This window comes from Notothenia rossii, assembly GCF_949606895.1.
Source record: "Notothenia rossii genome assembly, chromosome: 6".
In the NCBI taxonomy this organism is placed as follows: Eukaryota; Metazoa; Chordata; class Actinopteri; order Perciformes; family Nototheniidae; genus Notothenia; species Notothenia rossii.
The window spans coordinates 78,263,546-78,279,355 of record NC_136909.1 but is presented as its reverse complement, the minus strand read 5'-3'; the positions used below and the strand labels follow the sequence as shown (position 1 = coordinate 78,279,355).

Genomic DNA, 15,810 nt, shown 5'->3' with positions numbered 1-15,810 from the left:
ATCACAATAATTTAGAATTATTGATACTTCAAGTACATAATGTCAGTATGTCAGTAAATAGTCATGAGTGTAAATATATATTCAATTTAATTCAAATTAATTAATAATCAATATTGATGTTGTAGTGTCTACTCTAGAGGCTTGTATTCATGTCAGGTTTTGTTAAACTTGTTGACACCTGATAAATGGCAGATCATATTAATTTGTATATCTATTTATTTATACAAATAAATACTATCTTCAAGAACGTAAATCATTTTTTCCCAAAAGCCTACCTTCATCTGTTGTAAAGTCTCATCTCTTTCATATTTGAAGGAAAATCTGTGATACTGAATCCTTATTACATAGTCTGACGAGTCTGATCATGGGAACCAGAGCCATATAATAGATAATAATTCTCTCTATATGGCGCTGATGGGAACCAATGAGATGACGTCTGTGGTCGTTACGTAAGCACGTCGCTGTGCGTACGGCTGAATGTGACAGGCCAGCGCGCCAAATTGATATGCAAACAAAGGGAAGGCAGAAGAAAATACGACTCGTTTAACATAGAAATAAACTGTAAAACATCGTAGAGACCCTTTTAGAGTATATACTTTACCGGATTAACGTTCTCAGACCAAGCTGTCAGGATGGGTTTGCTCGAGCGGTGCGAGGAGCTGTTCAAGTCCTCCAACCTGTACGAGGTGCTGGGCATCAACAAGGAGGCAAGCGAGAAGGAGATTCGCAGGAGCTACTACAAAGTGTCGCTGAAAGTCCACCCGGACCGGGCTCCTGAAGACCCGCTGGCCACGGAGAAATTTCAGGTTAACTCTCCTGGATGTTGGCTATCAGCCACTATGAACACATGTTAGCGTCACTAGCGAGCTAACAGCTAATTTAACTTACTTTAGCTTCAATTACTAACTCCCTTTATGTACAATAACTAGCTTGATGCCGATCATAATATATAGACTTAGTCATGCGTTTGTGCTATTTGTAGAGAAGCATGGAGGTTTTGGAGATCGTATTCCGACTGATACATTGATTAAGTACGTTTTTGTAAGAGCTTTGGTTTACTTGTAGCTAGGTGCAAAATAGACTAGTCATGTATGGCTGTATATTATGAAGGACCTTCCGGTTTTCCAGCTGTCTACTCTTCGGTAAAAACACCACAATGGTCCTAAATCTGATTTCAACAATCGTTACATGACTGGATAGCGAATTGGATCAAATACTACATGTAATTTTACATCACAATCTCTTATAATATGCTGTAAAGTGTGGTATAACTTTTTCAAAACGCAGTTTAAAAGCTGTATGCATGAACAAAAATTCCAGTTAGAATTGCCTGTCTCATTAAATACATTTGTAATAACACTGGCAACAAATTGTATAAATAATTAAGCAAGAATACAAATTGTAAAATTAAAGTCACTTGGATAGAAAAAAAGATACCCAGTAGTTGATACCCAACCAATGATTAGGAACTTATGCAACAAATGAATAGGCACCTTATTAAAGCAAGAGTAAAAAGTTATGGTTTCTTTAAAAAATAAATTCCCTCAGATCCTCAAGCAGACTGTTCCAGGGACAAAGGGCCATAATGGCTAAACATACAACCTTAGAAATGAAAGAAATGTCTTCCACTGTATTACAGCTAAATCTTTATATTTGTAAAGGTCCCCTATTATACTGTTTTTCATTAATATATTATAGGTCTCAGTTATATACAAAACATGTCTCTGAAGTGTTTGGCTCGAAATACCAAACTGATCATTGCAGCATCCCATAATCCCCTCTGTTTCAAAAGTGCTGATTCTCTGTCTGTTACTTTAGATGAAAATAAGGAGCCACTCCCCACGCCCCTCTGAGAAATATTTGGTTACAACGAACACAATGGTGCTCTAGGACAGGGGTTCCCAAAGTGGGGGTCGCGAGATGATTACAAAATAAAAATGGAAAATTAAAAAATATATATATATTAAAAAAAATAGATTAATTATTTGTATAATTTGTAAAAAAAAAAATAGATTATTAATAATAACGTTTGCATAGACATTTTCAGGGGCGGACTAGCCATCTGTATAATTCCCCCGCAACGAGGCTCCCCCTTTGACAATCCACTAGCGCAGTGTTTCTCAAACTTTTTCATACCAATGACCACTTAACCAGTGGACCCCCCCCCCCGTCGACAGGGGGTCTCTGGCACTGTTATTTTGGGGGTTGCGGGCTGAAAAGTTTGGGAACCCCTGCTCTAGGAGGAGATTCAGGATATAAGGGGGGGGGGGGGCGCTACCTTGGTTGGTGATTGGCTAATGGTTACACAAGCCAAAAAACCGTTATGACATCATAAAGTGGCCAAAATCTGATCAGCTCATTTTCACACAGGTTTTTATATAAATGGATCAGGACAAAAAGTGTGCAAATCTTTTTTCCTGAAACTTTCAGAATCTCTTTACACAGAGGGGACACATGTTGATGTAGAAAGGACATGAAAAAGTGCATTTTGCATAATAGGTTTAACTTTGCCTTGTTGTATTGTCATATATACTAAACCTTACATATGGCTTTTTAAAGCTGATAATATCAATAGTTCACTTCAACCTCCCCATCCTATTTTATATTACTTGTAAAATCTATAGTACAGTGTTGTGTGTATGATCAAGGCTCATCTGACTGCAGGTGTTGGGGAAGCTGTACGCCGTGCTGAGCGATACGGAGCAGAGAGCTGTTTACGATGAGCAGGGGGTGGTCGATGAAGAGTCTGACGCCCTGAGTGAAGACCGCTGCTGGGGAGATTACTGGAGACTGCTCTTCCCCAAGGTACGGCATCACAGCTGGTGTTTTCTTTATTGGTATTAAAGTGACTTAATAATGAGTCACACACATTGCTTTGTGTTATACATGTTATGTGAGATCCGGAGTGATTCACGTCTATTACAGGAGTTTTATTTTAGTTGATAAACAGAAGGTGGGGATGTGTCACTGCACCTTCCATGGAACAACAAATTAAAAACCTACAACGTCATTGTACCCAGGGATAATGGTGGAATATTGCACACTTAATATGTTCTGCTAGTTTATTTTTAGCAGCTTTGCACATAATATAAATGTGTTGCCTTGTGAAGCAACCTGTCTTATGTGTTGTTTCTCTCCATCTCCTAGATTACCGTACAGGACATCCTCGAGTTTGAGAATAAATACAAGGGCTCTGATGAGGAGCGGAAGGATGTGATCCAGCTGTATGTGCAGCACCAGGGAAACATGGACGTCATCATAGCCTCGGCCATGTGCTGCTCTCAGGAGGATGAGCCCCGGCTCTGCGGCATCATCCAGGCGGCCATCGATAGCGAAGAAGTCCAATCGTTTCCAGCATTCACGAAGGAGAGTGATAAGAAGAAGAAGGCTCGTAGGAAGAGGGTGAGAAATGTGTTGGCGGTAGAGCCACTAAATCCTCACAGCTCATATTCTATTAATGTCTAGATTTGTTTAGTTAGTGTTGCAAACGGGAAGATGCTACCACATTTCCACTTATGACGTAAACTCAGTTTATTGCAATTGACCTTCCAGGCTAATAAAGAGCGACAGGAAGCAGAAGAAATGCAGAAAGAGATGGGCCTCGGCGATGAGGATGACAGTCTTGTGATGATGCTTAAGGTAATAGTTGCATGTATGAAATAGTTTTTTGCGGGTTGATTTTCTTTCTTTTAATAACCATCTTTTCATTATTTCTTTCCAGCAAAAACAGAAGTCCAGAGAGCAGAATTTCAACAGTTTCCTGTCTGACCTTGAAGCAAAACACTGCAAAAAAAGTGGGCCCCAAAAAGGAAAGAAATCAAAAAAGTGAAAAGCAGGCAGCTGTGGTTATTGGAGAAAGTATTAAGATAAAAAGCAGCACTCTAAAAGACACCCTTTTATATTAATAAATCATGTCTGATTGGCTGCAGTTGAGCGGTTCCCGTCTTGTCCTTTATCTAGCCTTTTTCTGTTGTAATTCAAATTTAAAGTAACCCTTATCAAAATGTAAATGCAACCTTAATTTCTTGTCATGTTTGTCTTTTATTGTTAAAGTCTTCATAAAACACAAATAAATTCATATTTTATATACATCGTTTGTACAGTTTTTTTTATTTGTGTATAAAATAGAATCAAAGAAAATGCATCCAAGAAAAGTTTTGATTTTCAAGTTTTGTCACTCGTGTTGCATGGCTGTCCGATACATTATTTTAATAACTAATGAAGGGGAGACTAACCTTTGTGCAGTAACCCTGACGATACCTGTCAAAGCGTCTCTTTGCTCAGGTGATGAAATGTACTTTAGACACACTGCAGTACAGACATGAATGAATCCTTTAGTTATTTACATAGTTCCTTATACCTGCCTCTTGTATTCCTACATTATATTGATGTGTAGTAGGTAGGGCTGCTCGATTATGGCAAAAATCATTATCTCGATTATTTGGGTCAATAATTGATATCACGATTATGCATTACATGTCACATGTTAGACGCTTTTATCCAAAGCCACTTACATACTCAATACTGTGGACAATCCCCACAGGAGCAATTTGGGGTGAAGTGTCTTGCCCGGGGACACAACGACATGTGACCCCCTGATCCGAAAACCAACGCACCACCCACTGCACCACACGCCTCATTATCCATTTACTTTGAAAACATCGATTTATTGGGAAAAAATTGAACAGTATATCGTTTTATTTTGATTACGTTGGTCGTAATCGTTGCAAGCCGAAATCGTAATTACGATTAAAATACGATTCATTGAGCAGCCCTAGTAGTAGGTAAAGCATGTGACCTGCAGAGATGTTCAACCACCCAAATCCCTCTTCTGATTTATGATGAAACCGCTTCAATGGAGGGAAAGGCAAAAAAAAGTCAAGATGGCATTTCTTTTTTGTGTACGCAAGTTTTTTTTTTTTGCACAAGGCGGTTGAAAATGTTGTCCTTATAAAAGATACAGTACTAAACTCTGATGTTGCATCAGAGAGAGAAAAAGTGCTTTTTAATTTGTATCCTAGAATCTAGAATCTCTAGAGTGCCACGCGTCCTAAAACCCGGAAGTAAGTTAGCATTTTACCACTTCCGGTTCCTTAGACAAAAACCAATGCAATTTCTCCATAGGATTTTGGAAAATAGCTCGAAATGAGGTCTGTGGTTAACCAAATTGAAGAGACAGATCACGTTTTGTTCAGCCGGATAATATCCACATGTCTACCCTACTTTTATAATTTTCTAATCATAAATCTAATCAATAGATTTATATCCTATGGAGAAATTGCATTGGTTTTTGTCGAAGGAACCGGAAGGAGTTTACGTCCGGGTTTTAGGACGCGTCACTGTGGCACTCTATATCCCTGTCTGCGTGAATGTGTTATTCCCTGCATAGTCATTTACCAGTAAAACAACACACCATGGAGGATTATTAACTTATCATTCACATTTAAATAAATATATACACATTCAGATCACACATACAAATATCCACGCATACGCCTCATACTGTACAATACGATGTTACTGTGTGTTTGGCAGCCACATAAGCTGATTCCTGAAATACAAAAATAGGCCTCTTAACAAAAACTTAATCAAGCAGCATTATGTGAAATAAAAATTCTGCTACTTCTGTAAAAAAAAAAAAGTTTAGTGGTCACAGAGTTTTGAGTAAAGGTCCATGGCTGAAGGGTCTGGAGGCGAACTACAAACCGGGTCTGCTGGCTCGGGATGAGACGCCCCCCCTGGTGTAAGACCGAGACGGGACGGACACAGGCATCAGAGGCGCTGCGGGGTAGAGGAAGGGAAAAATCTCAAGTTAAGAAAGATACTGAACTCTGGAAGGTTCCTCTGCTTTAATCTACCGACCTGGGACGGGGGCTTGTGGGTCTGGCTCCTCTTCGTCTTTGATGGGCAAGTGCCCCAAGGGGTGGTGGGAAAACGAGTCCAAGAAAGATGAGCTGCTGATGCCAAGACTGACGCCGGTCACGCCGATTCCAAGTGAGTCTGGTGGAATGAATGAATAATTGAATGCATAAGTTATCAATTGATTTAATCCAAAATACATATTTCTTACTACATAGGCACTGGCCATGTACAGTTAAAGTACAGGCAGAGCATTAAGAGTGACAAAACAGGTTGATGGAAGATCCAACTATTCATTATAAAACGGAGAAGTCAAATCAAGCAATCTGATTGGTTCTTAGCCGTGATATAAGGAGCGTATATCACGGGTAGAATTGTAGTTACTTTTCACAAGTCATGTATCCCTCCGCGTCTGAGAAAAGCTACAACTGTTACAGCTGTTACGAAACTAACTAACTAACAAAGCTTCGCGTTGGGCCGAGCCACGCCCCTTAGCTGTGATATAATGACCATATACCACGGCCTGTAGTGAGCTATTGCTTAAGTATAAGTGAAACTAGGGGATAAACATTCAAAATATGGATAAATAGTTGAAATGTTAAGCTATGGATAACAGTTGACACATTTAGCTTAAAGTAGTGCATACATAGTTGCAATAGGCTAAAAGCATTATAGATAAACACTTGAAGCTGATCGCTAGAATACAATTTTAACATGAACATTAGTTGTGGTGGCGGATAGTCAGATAAAAAGGGTTGGGAGCCACTGTAGCATACAACATTCACATTATTTTTTACCAGGAGCATTTTCTTGTTCTTATATACATATATACATATATATATATATGTACTATTCAAGTTACATTTCTGACCTGTGGCCACAGAAGCTCTGCCTGTCCGCCCCTGCCCGATATTGTCCAATACTGTGAAGGAACGCCGGTATGGAGTATCCGACTGAAAAAAAAGACATGGGTTAAAACTTAAAAGCACTATCTTTGATACTCAAAACACTAAAAATGACCCTTCTTTTGACAACCAAATACAGAACATAAATGTATTAAACACCCTCCTTCATAGGACACAATAAAAAAATGTTTCACTCTATAGAAAGAAACTAAATCATAGAGCATGGGCGTATGTTTTGCTAGAAAAAGAGCCTCTCACCCTGTAAGTGTGAGTGGTGTTGGGGCGAGAGAAGACGTCCAGCAGGTGGTGACGATCCCTCGGTATTGAACTGCCAGCTTCGTCATTTATAGCACTGTGGGCGCGGCTGGCTAGGCCTTTCTGACGCTGGTCAAATAAAGGATAAATATAGAGTCTTTAAAAAGTTGGTCACATATGGTGCACTGCTTTTGATAGATGCTACAATACGCTTGTTTTGCTGGTCGATTTATTCGAACCTAATCTGTGTTTCCATTCAGCGATTTAACACATTTTTCTTTGTGAGTGTAGGTGTTTCTGTCCTCACCTGTGCATGTTTGGACTGCTGCCCTGAGTGAGAAGACTCAGGCTCTCCAGTGCTGATGGGGGGAAGAAGTGTGTTCCTGCTGAGAGGGGTAAGCAGCGGGGAGGTCAGGCGGTCGCTGGCTGTGGGTCTGTGGACCAATGAAACACACTTAAAGACAATAACAATGGACAGATTGTTCTTCGCTGCATCTATGACACAAACATGTACTTCTTTGTGAAAAGGCCGTAGGAGTTGTTCATATTCACAGCTTAGGTGTCAGTATGAATGCTAAGTTAGAACTTTACTTGTTGTGATAGTGTTGATAGATAAAGAACACATGTGATTTTATAAATATAGATAATGTTTGTTCTTTAGTGCTGTAATGAATTATTTTGCCACAGTGCTGCAACATGTTGAACTCCCCCAGTTACAGATGCTACAGAAACAGAAATATGATACAAAAAGGAATAGTTTAGTATTTTGGAAATTCACTAATTTACGTTAGATGAGAAGATGCTACTTTCATACTTGTACAATTGAGTGTACTAGTAGGGGGGAATGTGATAAATGTGCTCACTGAGTTAACATTAGGTATTTAGGTAGGGTAGTTGCTGAATTTTGCAGAAGCAGTGACATTCTGTGTGAAAGGAAAAGTATGTGGCACAGTTAACACAAAAACACTTTCAGGTTCATAACAAGTTCAGCTGTGAAGTTAGCATCACACATAAAACTTCTGTCAGCCTATCTGCTTCCATCTACCTCCCTCCTATCCCATTATTCTCCTGCACAGAGCCATAAGGCTCAAGTTAAAAGGGAGTCTGTTTTCAAAGTAATCTGCCTCTGCACCCCTTCAGTTACCGTAGAGGAGAAAGAGACTCGAAAGCTAGATAGGAGTTTGGGTGGGGCTGGCGGGGTTCCCATGATGCCTCTACTCACAGTCGTGTCCCGCGGATGACCTCATCCATGGATCCCGCCGCGCACGACTGACTCAGGCTGGGAACCAGTGGCAGGAGGGTTCGGGGGGGAGGGTTTCTGCGCCGGGCAGACTGTGCCGGGCGGGAGAGCGAGGACGAGCTCTGCTCCAAGGCCCGGCGGAGGCGAGGTTTGCTGGAGGGGACCACGCTGGAGCCCGGTCTGTGAGGGGCCCGCTCCTCTGGCTCCCTGTGGGGGGGGAGGAGATACATCATGCTGCCAACTCACTGTGTAATCTTTCCAAACAACATGTTCAGAACAGGGACAAAAACATGGCTCAAGTGAGGCTATGTCCTTCTATTATGTGTATCGATCGACTATAAGACATAAATGCCACATTCAATTTCCAAATAAATATTAAAAGGTAGTATGAATTTAAAAATGTGAGAAGAATGTGTCATTGATTTTAGAAATAAATGTACATTTCGGTATCATTGATTAAAAGGGTAAAATGTGTGCATACTGGTTTCTCTCCAGCACACTGAGGTTCCTCTGCTGCAGTGGGATGCTGTGGATCACGATGAGGTCATTCAGGTTGTGCTGGGTCGCTGCTGCTGCTACCGCCACCCTCCCAGTCTGTGGAAACAGTGTGGGGGAGAGAGGGTGGCAGGACAGGGATAAAAGGAAAAAGTAAAGGAATCATTTAGAGAGAGGTAAGGACATCATATAGAAGAAAATGCAGGTCAAATACACTTCTTTTTTTTAAGCCAGTGGCTACATGGTTAGTTTTTTTTTTTATGTTCAATACAACATATTGTCAAAGAAAAGGTTATTTATCATGCAGTGATGTCAGGAGGGCCCCATATCTGCTAACAACCACAAATAACATTCACAACACCAAAAAAAAGCAATATCTAGCAAAACAAATATTCCAACACTCTCCTTGTGGAAGGAAATAAAAAACTTATGTTGCAGTTAATCAAGATAAACGGTGGTTAATCAACAGGCACAAGCACATTTCATCTAGAGATACAAATAACGAGCCACCAATCTGGCTGGAAGTGAGGGTGTTACATACAGCGGAGGGCCTTTTCTGCTTTTTGGATTTTCGTCTGGACATGTGCTTTGAGCCCCTTGACTTTGTGTTCTTAAAAAGGGAAAAAGTTGTGACCGAAGGAAGACAGTGGATATAGAAGGAACAAAGGTAGAAGAGTGGATACATAAAGACAGGAAGAAAAAGGAAAGGTGTATGACATAAGGAAAGGGAAACATAGAGGAAAGAATCAAAGGGTACACAAAGCACATAGGCAAGGTGAAGGGCAGAGAGTAAAGAGGGAAGGAGAGAAAACAGTGATACAGGTTAATGAACTGGAAGCATTGGAAGACTGCAACAGGCAGGAGTGAAAAGGATCTGAATCATTTGTGGACAGTCGAAACACGTAAAGCCTGCTAACACCTCACAGGTAGGAAAGATGAACATTTTTTTTATATAAGACATGTCTTTTACTACAAACAGCATTTTCTTTTCATGTTATATATTACAGGAATGGTAAATGGTAAATGGACTGTACTTATATAGCGCTTTATCCAGTCTTTAAGACCCCTCAAAGCACTTTACATACTACATGTCATTCACCCATTCACACCCATTCATACAGAGCAGTGTACCTTACTCTAGGACCTAACATTCACACACATTCACACACCGTTGGCCATGCCATCGGGAGCAACTCAGGGTTAAGTATCTTGACCAAGGATACATCGACATGTTGACTGCATGGGCTGGGATCGAACCCACAACCTTCTGGTTGAAAGACGACCGCACTCCCTCACAGCCACAGTCGCCCCCAGGAGTGAGCTCAAGATGAAATGCAAACTTTGGTTTGAACACACAATGTGAGTCCCATCTTATAAACCCATGTATATTTCCTGTTATCATTATTACATGTGTTTCATTGCATCTAATGGATGACATTTTAATACATTTGAATTGACCTCCTGAAAATGCAGACAGTGATGAAAGTGAAATGAATCTCCCTGTCTAACGCCCCAGACGCCCCCTGCTGCCTCTAACCCCCCCCCTCCCTCTCCCTTGTATATCACTAACCTGGTACTGCAGGCCAGCTGTGAGCGGGGGCACCCTGCTCTGACCCAGTTTGGGCAGCATCGTGGGCAGCATGGAGAGCAGCATGAAGGGATTCTGGGAGTCTGGCTGCACGGGGCTTAACCTCCCGGAAATCATTTCATCATCTGCCAATCACAAATAAAAAACACTTCCAAATACGGTAGGCAAGAACAGTTTAAGTTAACGCATGTGAAATATATAAACTTAGCGCCCTACTTGAAGTGCAGCATTCCCAGTGACGCTGAACCAGCGCTTTCATCCAGCCAACCAGCTCCTGCCACACATCGTCGAACAGCAGGTCGAGCACGGCCTGACGGCGACACCGGTAAGGAGAGACAGGTGGTAGAGTGTGGTGCCTTCGAGCTGACTCGGAAAAGTCCTTCTCCCACTCGTCCTCTCTGCAGTAGAAAGATAAAGTATTACTGTATGTGAACACCTGGGATTCATATTACTGGATAAAAGTGATCTACTCACAAGTCCCTGCTATCAAAAGCCAGATATTCCTCCATCAGACCCTCCACCTCAATCACTCTGGGCTTATCGTGACATCTGGAGGGGCCAGGAGGCTCGTCCAGATGTGCAGAGGACGCGACCAGCGCCGCTCTCCTGCCCTGCACATTCAACCTTTAGCCCAAGACAAGAAAACACATAGGTAAGTGCATATGTCCTATTCTGGACTTTCTCCCCATTCATTTGTTGGGGGTAAGCACCTCAATAGGGTAAGCGTACAGACAAAAGCCTACACATCCTGTATGTTCGCTATAAATAATAAATCAACTCTAACCTAGTTGACAACAGGCTTAACAGCAGAGAGACATTACACTAAAACACACTGAATGGAGACATAACACAAACTCCTTTATGTAATGGTTTTCTTAAGTGAAACTCAGCGATGCATCTTAACAACTTGCAACAGCCACTAGAGATAGTCACGCAAACATTTCTGACACGTTGTTTTAGGTAATGAAGCACAGAAAGTAGATCCTGACACCAAGGAGATGTTTCTAACACGTTTCAGTGTCAGTGCAGTTACAACTTACTCTGCGACACTCTTGTCTTTCTCCTGGGACTTCACAGCGCTCTCTTTGCCGACTGATGCGCTGCTGGCGGAGCTGCCTTTCCCTGAAACAGCGTACCACTGGAAGCCCTCGTCACTGGGACACATCAGCTGAGACCCCAGGATCCTGAGTGAAACACACACAATGAATATTTCAGTCAAACAATGATGCTTGGTCTCCGCTATCGACATTCATCTCTGATCACACTACCACTGCAAAGTAAAGGCTCAAGGATAGGATACCGAAGATGAGGGAACCGTGTGGCCCACTGCTGACATTCCTCCTGCAGCCCCTGGAGTATCCCCCCCCCGCTGCCTCTCCCCTCGTACAGCTCTTTGTCGATCTCCTCAAACATCTGCTGCACCTGCCGTGACGCCGCCTTGTCGAACTCCTATGGGACAGAAAAACAAAAAGGGAAGGAGACACAGGCAGACAGCAGAGCTAGTTATTCCTCTGTTCTCATACACTGTCTCTATGATTGACGGCTGCTTCTTTCAGTCTGCTCATCAGTTATTTGCATCACGTCGACATTCCTTCTGTTTTTCTATCTCATAGCAAGCTTCTAGGTTTTGAATGATTGGCCCCCTGTGGCCCTTTGTGAGGTGTGTATGCCTTTGTGGTCAAGCAGGAATGTTCTACTGTCTCAGAAGCAGCTTGAGGACCATAAACTAAATAAATCATTGAGTCCTAGAAAAAGTTTTGTAGAACTAGAAGAGGTTAGAAAGCACTGCATAATAACAAACAAATACCCAGTGGAATCGCGCTGTTGGAGCCATAATGCATGACATGTGTCTTTGTTTGTATTTTATCTGTTTAATTAATGATACAGTTCCAACTTTCTACACAAGATGGAGTATTCACTTGTGTGTGTGTATGTGTATGTGTGTGTGTGTGTGTGTGTGTGTGTGTGTGTGTGTGTGTGTGTGTGTGTGTGTGTGTGTGTGTGTGTGTGTGTGTGTGTGTGTGTGTGTGTGTGTGTGTGTGTGTGTGTGTGTGTGTGTGTGTGTGTGTATAAATGTAATCACTGGGTGATCAGGTGCAGGTGTTTTGGGACGGAAGCAAACAGTTTTCGACCGTGTCGGTAGAAGCCTTGTTAATATGAGCTGTATGTTAAACCTGTTTGTATTGACTGGCGTGCATATATTGGTATCTGAATGGTAACCGAAAGGCTATATGGACAACAAAATAAATGGATCGATGGATTGAAAGATATACACTCGTATGGACATTGTTTTGTCATCTGGACAACAACATTAAAACCACTGGAGTCATTGCACAAACAAACACTCAAAATACTGGACAAAAAATCTGTTTTTTCGCATCACTGCCCAATACTCAAAAAATACAACTTGCTAAGCCGGGAAAACCTCATTAAACATGCAAACGCTTGCCTTTTTTACAAGATTGCCAACGGCCTTACCTCACCTCCTCTTAGACAGTTTATTAACATACGCACAACTGCAACTATGGTAACAAGAGGTGCAGCGAGAGGAGATTGCATTATTCCACTCAGAAAAAGTTATTTCAGTCAGTCTTCATTTTCTGTTAAAGCTGCTCAGCAATGGAACTCAATCCCACCTCCAATCAGAGACCAGACCACATTCACTTTATTTAAATCAAAACTCAAAATATGGTTAGTGAGGAATCAGCTCTGCCAACACTGACCCAATCTTCTGCTCCTTGCAACCCACTGCCTGTGTTTTAACATGTTCTTTTGTTTTGTTTTATTTGTTTTGTTTTATGTTCTGTATTTTAAATTGTTTTATTTAAGTATCCCAGTAATGTCTGTTGCATGTTTTAAATGTATTGTATTTATTGTTTAAAAAGAAATGTGTTTTAGGTTGACTTTTAAAATCTGTCCAGGGACTACAGATGAAAAATAGCCTCTTGGCTAACTCTGGCACATTTACAGAAATGTTCATTAATGTGCACTGTCCCTGTTAAATAAATGAATAAATAAATAAAAATAAATGGAACACGCGTCCGAACTTAGTTCTCTGGTTCCCATCCCTCAGTGGCTTGTGTATGGATAAGGTTAAAAAGCTACTACACGCGCATTGCATATAGAAAGAAGTAGCCGACAATGAAGGCATGGACATTAGGATACAGTGAACGGTTCTACACGGTTGAGTCAATCAAAATCTGAAAATATGTGGATTGCTTTTGCATCTTTGCAATAGACGATGAAACAAGGCTAGAAGAACAAACAATGCTCTGTGTGCACGCTTGAGTATGTTTTCTGTGTGACAGTCACATTCATGCTGTCATCATCAGTGGGATCTGAGGTTCACACTTACATCGTAGCCCCAGGAGAAAACAGAGCTCCTCTCTGTGGAGATGCCAGTGCCTGTGGAGCTGTGGATGGCTGACCACGACTGGTTGGAGTCTACTGAGATGACGGTGGGACAGTCATAGTGTCCCGAGGCAGCCGACGTCTCTGAGCTGCGTATACATGACAAGAAGGTTGTGAGGTTTATGTCAAGTTTGAGAAGAAATGTTTGTTACATTTAGGGGTTTCTGATTCATAGTTCCAACCCTTCCTCTTTCTACATCAAACCTTTTTCTGTTCCACATATACCATATTCATTTAACAAGTATATTCAAACACCTGGATTCTCTATGTAACATATAAAGCAGGTCTATGTTATGTGGATGCCTGAATCTTACTTGATGACATAATCAAAAGGCAGGGTTTCAAAGTGGAAAATAAAGGGCAAATGTCAAAGTAATTGAATATTCTAACAGCCTGACTCATAATTTATTCTTTTAACCGCACATCTTAAGGAGGCAATGTGACATCAATTAATCCACTGCTTCTGGGTGTCTTGTTTCACATTGAGAGAGCTTTGAGAATCAGCTGTCCACTCAAGGTGGTGTGAGATTACAAAATGAGTTTAAAATAAAGAGTATGTTTGTTTTCTAGCTGCTAGTAGTTTCATCTTGTCGTTACCCTGAAGTTATCATTGTTTATTTTATGCAAAGACAAGCCCGGGTTGCCAGAAGTTACCTGTTGTGAGCGGAGACAGCTTCCTGGAGGTCATGGAGGTATCGCTGAGGCGTCTGGTTATCGTCTGCTTCCTCTGGGAGAGGGTGGTGGTCCAGGCTGCTGCGAGACAACCCGCGACTGCAAACATGACAGATTGAAACCATTATTCAAAATATTGTAATACAAAATTACATTTGTTATCACATATTGCAGAGGCCAACAGCGGTGTGTTTAGTGTCAGCGATGGGCTTACAGTAACCATTATAACATAGCGGCTGATTGTCTTCCAAGTGGTTGAGTCCAGTCAGGAGTAAAACAAAGTAAGATGTGCAAATAATATAAAGGATGTTGTTGAGGTTTTGCATGGGTTATCCCTTTAAATATAAATCAAGTCTTTCAGACATACCTCAAGATGTAAGAATACAGATTTACATTATAGTTTTAGTATTTACTTTGTTAATAGTTCACAATTGCATAATAACCCCAAAAGACATGTATGTCATTGAGACAATTCCTTGTCTCTTGGATGGGGTTTGGTTTTTGCAGGATTCCAAGAAATCGACATCTTCCTATACTTGTATATTTTTTAATGACACTGGTATTTATGTATGTTTATATTTCACATTCATTTCGGTGGGCTTTTGTTTTTAAGGGTTTCTAACTCATCCTAACACGTACTGTCCAAACCAGGCAACAGACCTTGGTGGAACATATAGACTTTCATGAACTAGATCAATACAAATATTATTTTACATTGTCATCTGATAGTCCTTTACTTTCCTCCAGTGTGTAATAAAAGCACTCAGCCTCTGACAGCTGGGAAAACGTGTTTACAGAGAACTGCTACAGTACATAATCCAGCTCAAACCCTTTATTTTCCATACTCACATCTCAAGTTTGTGGGATACAGGTTTTCTGTTGTATCGTGAAATCATCCTCCCTTGTCTCCGTTTTATAGGCTCAAGCCCTCGTCTCTCATCCTCACCTCCACGTCCTCGCCTCGCCAGGAACAGTTTAGAAGGGGATGTGACATCTCCTCTCGACGGCAGATAAACACCCTTAGTTAGTGAAGGAAAGCTGGAAGTGGCTAAGGATGCTAACGTTGTTTCTTCAACTAATAGGAGGAGGCTACGTCTAAAAACAAGCTAGCTAACGTTACATGAACGGACGAATACAACCCCAACAAGGCACGGGCAACATTGTGTAATTCCCCGAAAGGCATTTCCAGTTAGATAAAACTTGTTACAATAAATTGGCCAATTAAAAAATAATAGGTTTACATCTTCAGTATAATGTTAGTGGAGCTAGCTATCTCCACCTCAAAGGATTGTCTTGCTAATGTTAGCACCACCAACAACAATAATACGGCTGTCATGGATACGCAGTTCCGTAAGCCCGCTGCCTCATGGGAAATGGATTTTGGA

The 15,810-nt window shown here is 41.3% G+C and overlaps 2 protein-coding genes across 6 annotated transcripts; one reads left to right on the top strand and one right to left on the bottom strand.

The window, feature by feature from the left end:
• The first annotated feature begins 435 nt into the window (after nucleotides 1-435).
• Nucleotides 436-4,091, top strand: dnajc9 (DnaJ (Hsp40) homolog, subfamily C, member 9). The gene is made up of 5 exons (XM_079687986.1): nucleotides 436-806; nucleotides 2,665-2,805; nucleotides 3,148-3,402; nucleotides 3,553-3,639; nucleotides 3,722-4,091. Exons 1-5 carry the CDS (start codon nucleotides 633-635, stop codon nucleotides 3,827-3,829), a joined length of 765 nt encoding a protein of 254 aa, XP_079544112.1. The 5' UTR covers nucleotides 436-632; the 3' UTR covers nucleotides 3,830-4,091.
• A 1,326-nt stretch (nucleotides 4,092-5,417) lies between these two features.
• Nucleotides 5,418-15,777, bottom strand: fam149b1 (family with sequence similarity 149 member B1). Of its 5 annotated transcripts, none has more exons than XM_079687980.1 (16): nucleotides 15,275-15,777; nucleotides 14,408-14,524; nucleotides 13,698-13,842; nucleotides 11,643-11,791; nucleotides 11,383-11,526; nucleotides 10,817-10,966; nucleotides 10,559-10,740; nucleotides 10,325-10,467; nucleotides 9,296-9,364; nucleotides 8,741-8,853; nucleotides 8,242-8,466; nucleotides 7,327-7,405; nucleotides 7,023-7,148; nucleotides 6,722-6,812; nucleotides 5,863-6,000; nucleotides 5,418-5,781 (listed from the first exon to the last, which is right to left on the bottom strand). In XM_079687980.1, exons 1-16 carry the CDS (start codon nucleotides 15,319-15,321, stop codon nucleotides 5,699-5,701), a joined length of 2,001 nt encoding a protein of 666 aa, XP_079544106.1. In that variant the 5' UTR covers nucleotides 15,322-15,777; the 3' UTR covers nucleotides 5,418-5,698. The 5 variants fall into 5 exon arrangements, with proteins under 5 accessions (XP_079544106.1, XP_079544104.1, XP_079544105.1 ...); XM_079687978.1 differs by having other exon boundaries at nucleotides 7,327-7,453; nucleotides 15,275-15,776; XM_079687979.1 differs by having other exon boundaries at nucleotides 6,731-6,812; nucleotides 7,327-7,453; nucleotides 15,275-15,774.
• Between the last annotated feature and the right edge of the window lie 33 nt (nucleotides 15,778-15,810).

Coding starts and splice junctions, on each gene's coding strand:
- dnajc9 (XM_079687986.1), top strand. CDS start 633: ATGGGTTTGCTCGAGCGGTGCGAGGAGCTGTTCAAGTCCTCCAACCTG. Junction 807..2,664: donor TGGCCACGGAGAAATTTCAG/GTTAACTCTCCT, acceptor ATCTGACTGCAG/GTGTTGGGGAAGCTGTACGC. Junction 3,403..3,552: donor AGAAGGCTCGTAGGAAGAGG/GTGAGAAATGTG, acceptor TTGACCTTCCAG/GCTAATAAAGAGCGACAGGA.
- fam149b1 (XM_079687978.1), bottom strand. CDS start 15,321: ATGATTTCACGATACAACAGAAAACCTGTATCCCACAAACTTGAGAT. Junction 11,792..13,697: donor TTTTCTCCTGGGGCTACGAT/GTAAGTGTGAAC, acceptor TCTGTCCCATAG/GAGTTCGACAAGGCGGCGTC. Junction 8,854..9,295: donor AGCAGAAAAGGCCCTCCGCT/GTATGTAACACC, acceptor CTGTTTCCACAG/ACTGGGAGGGTGGCGGTAGC.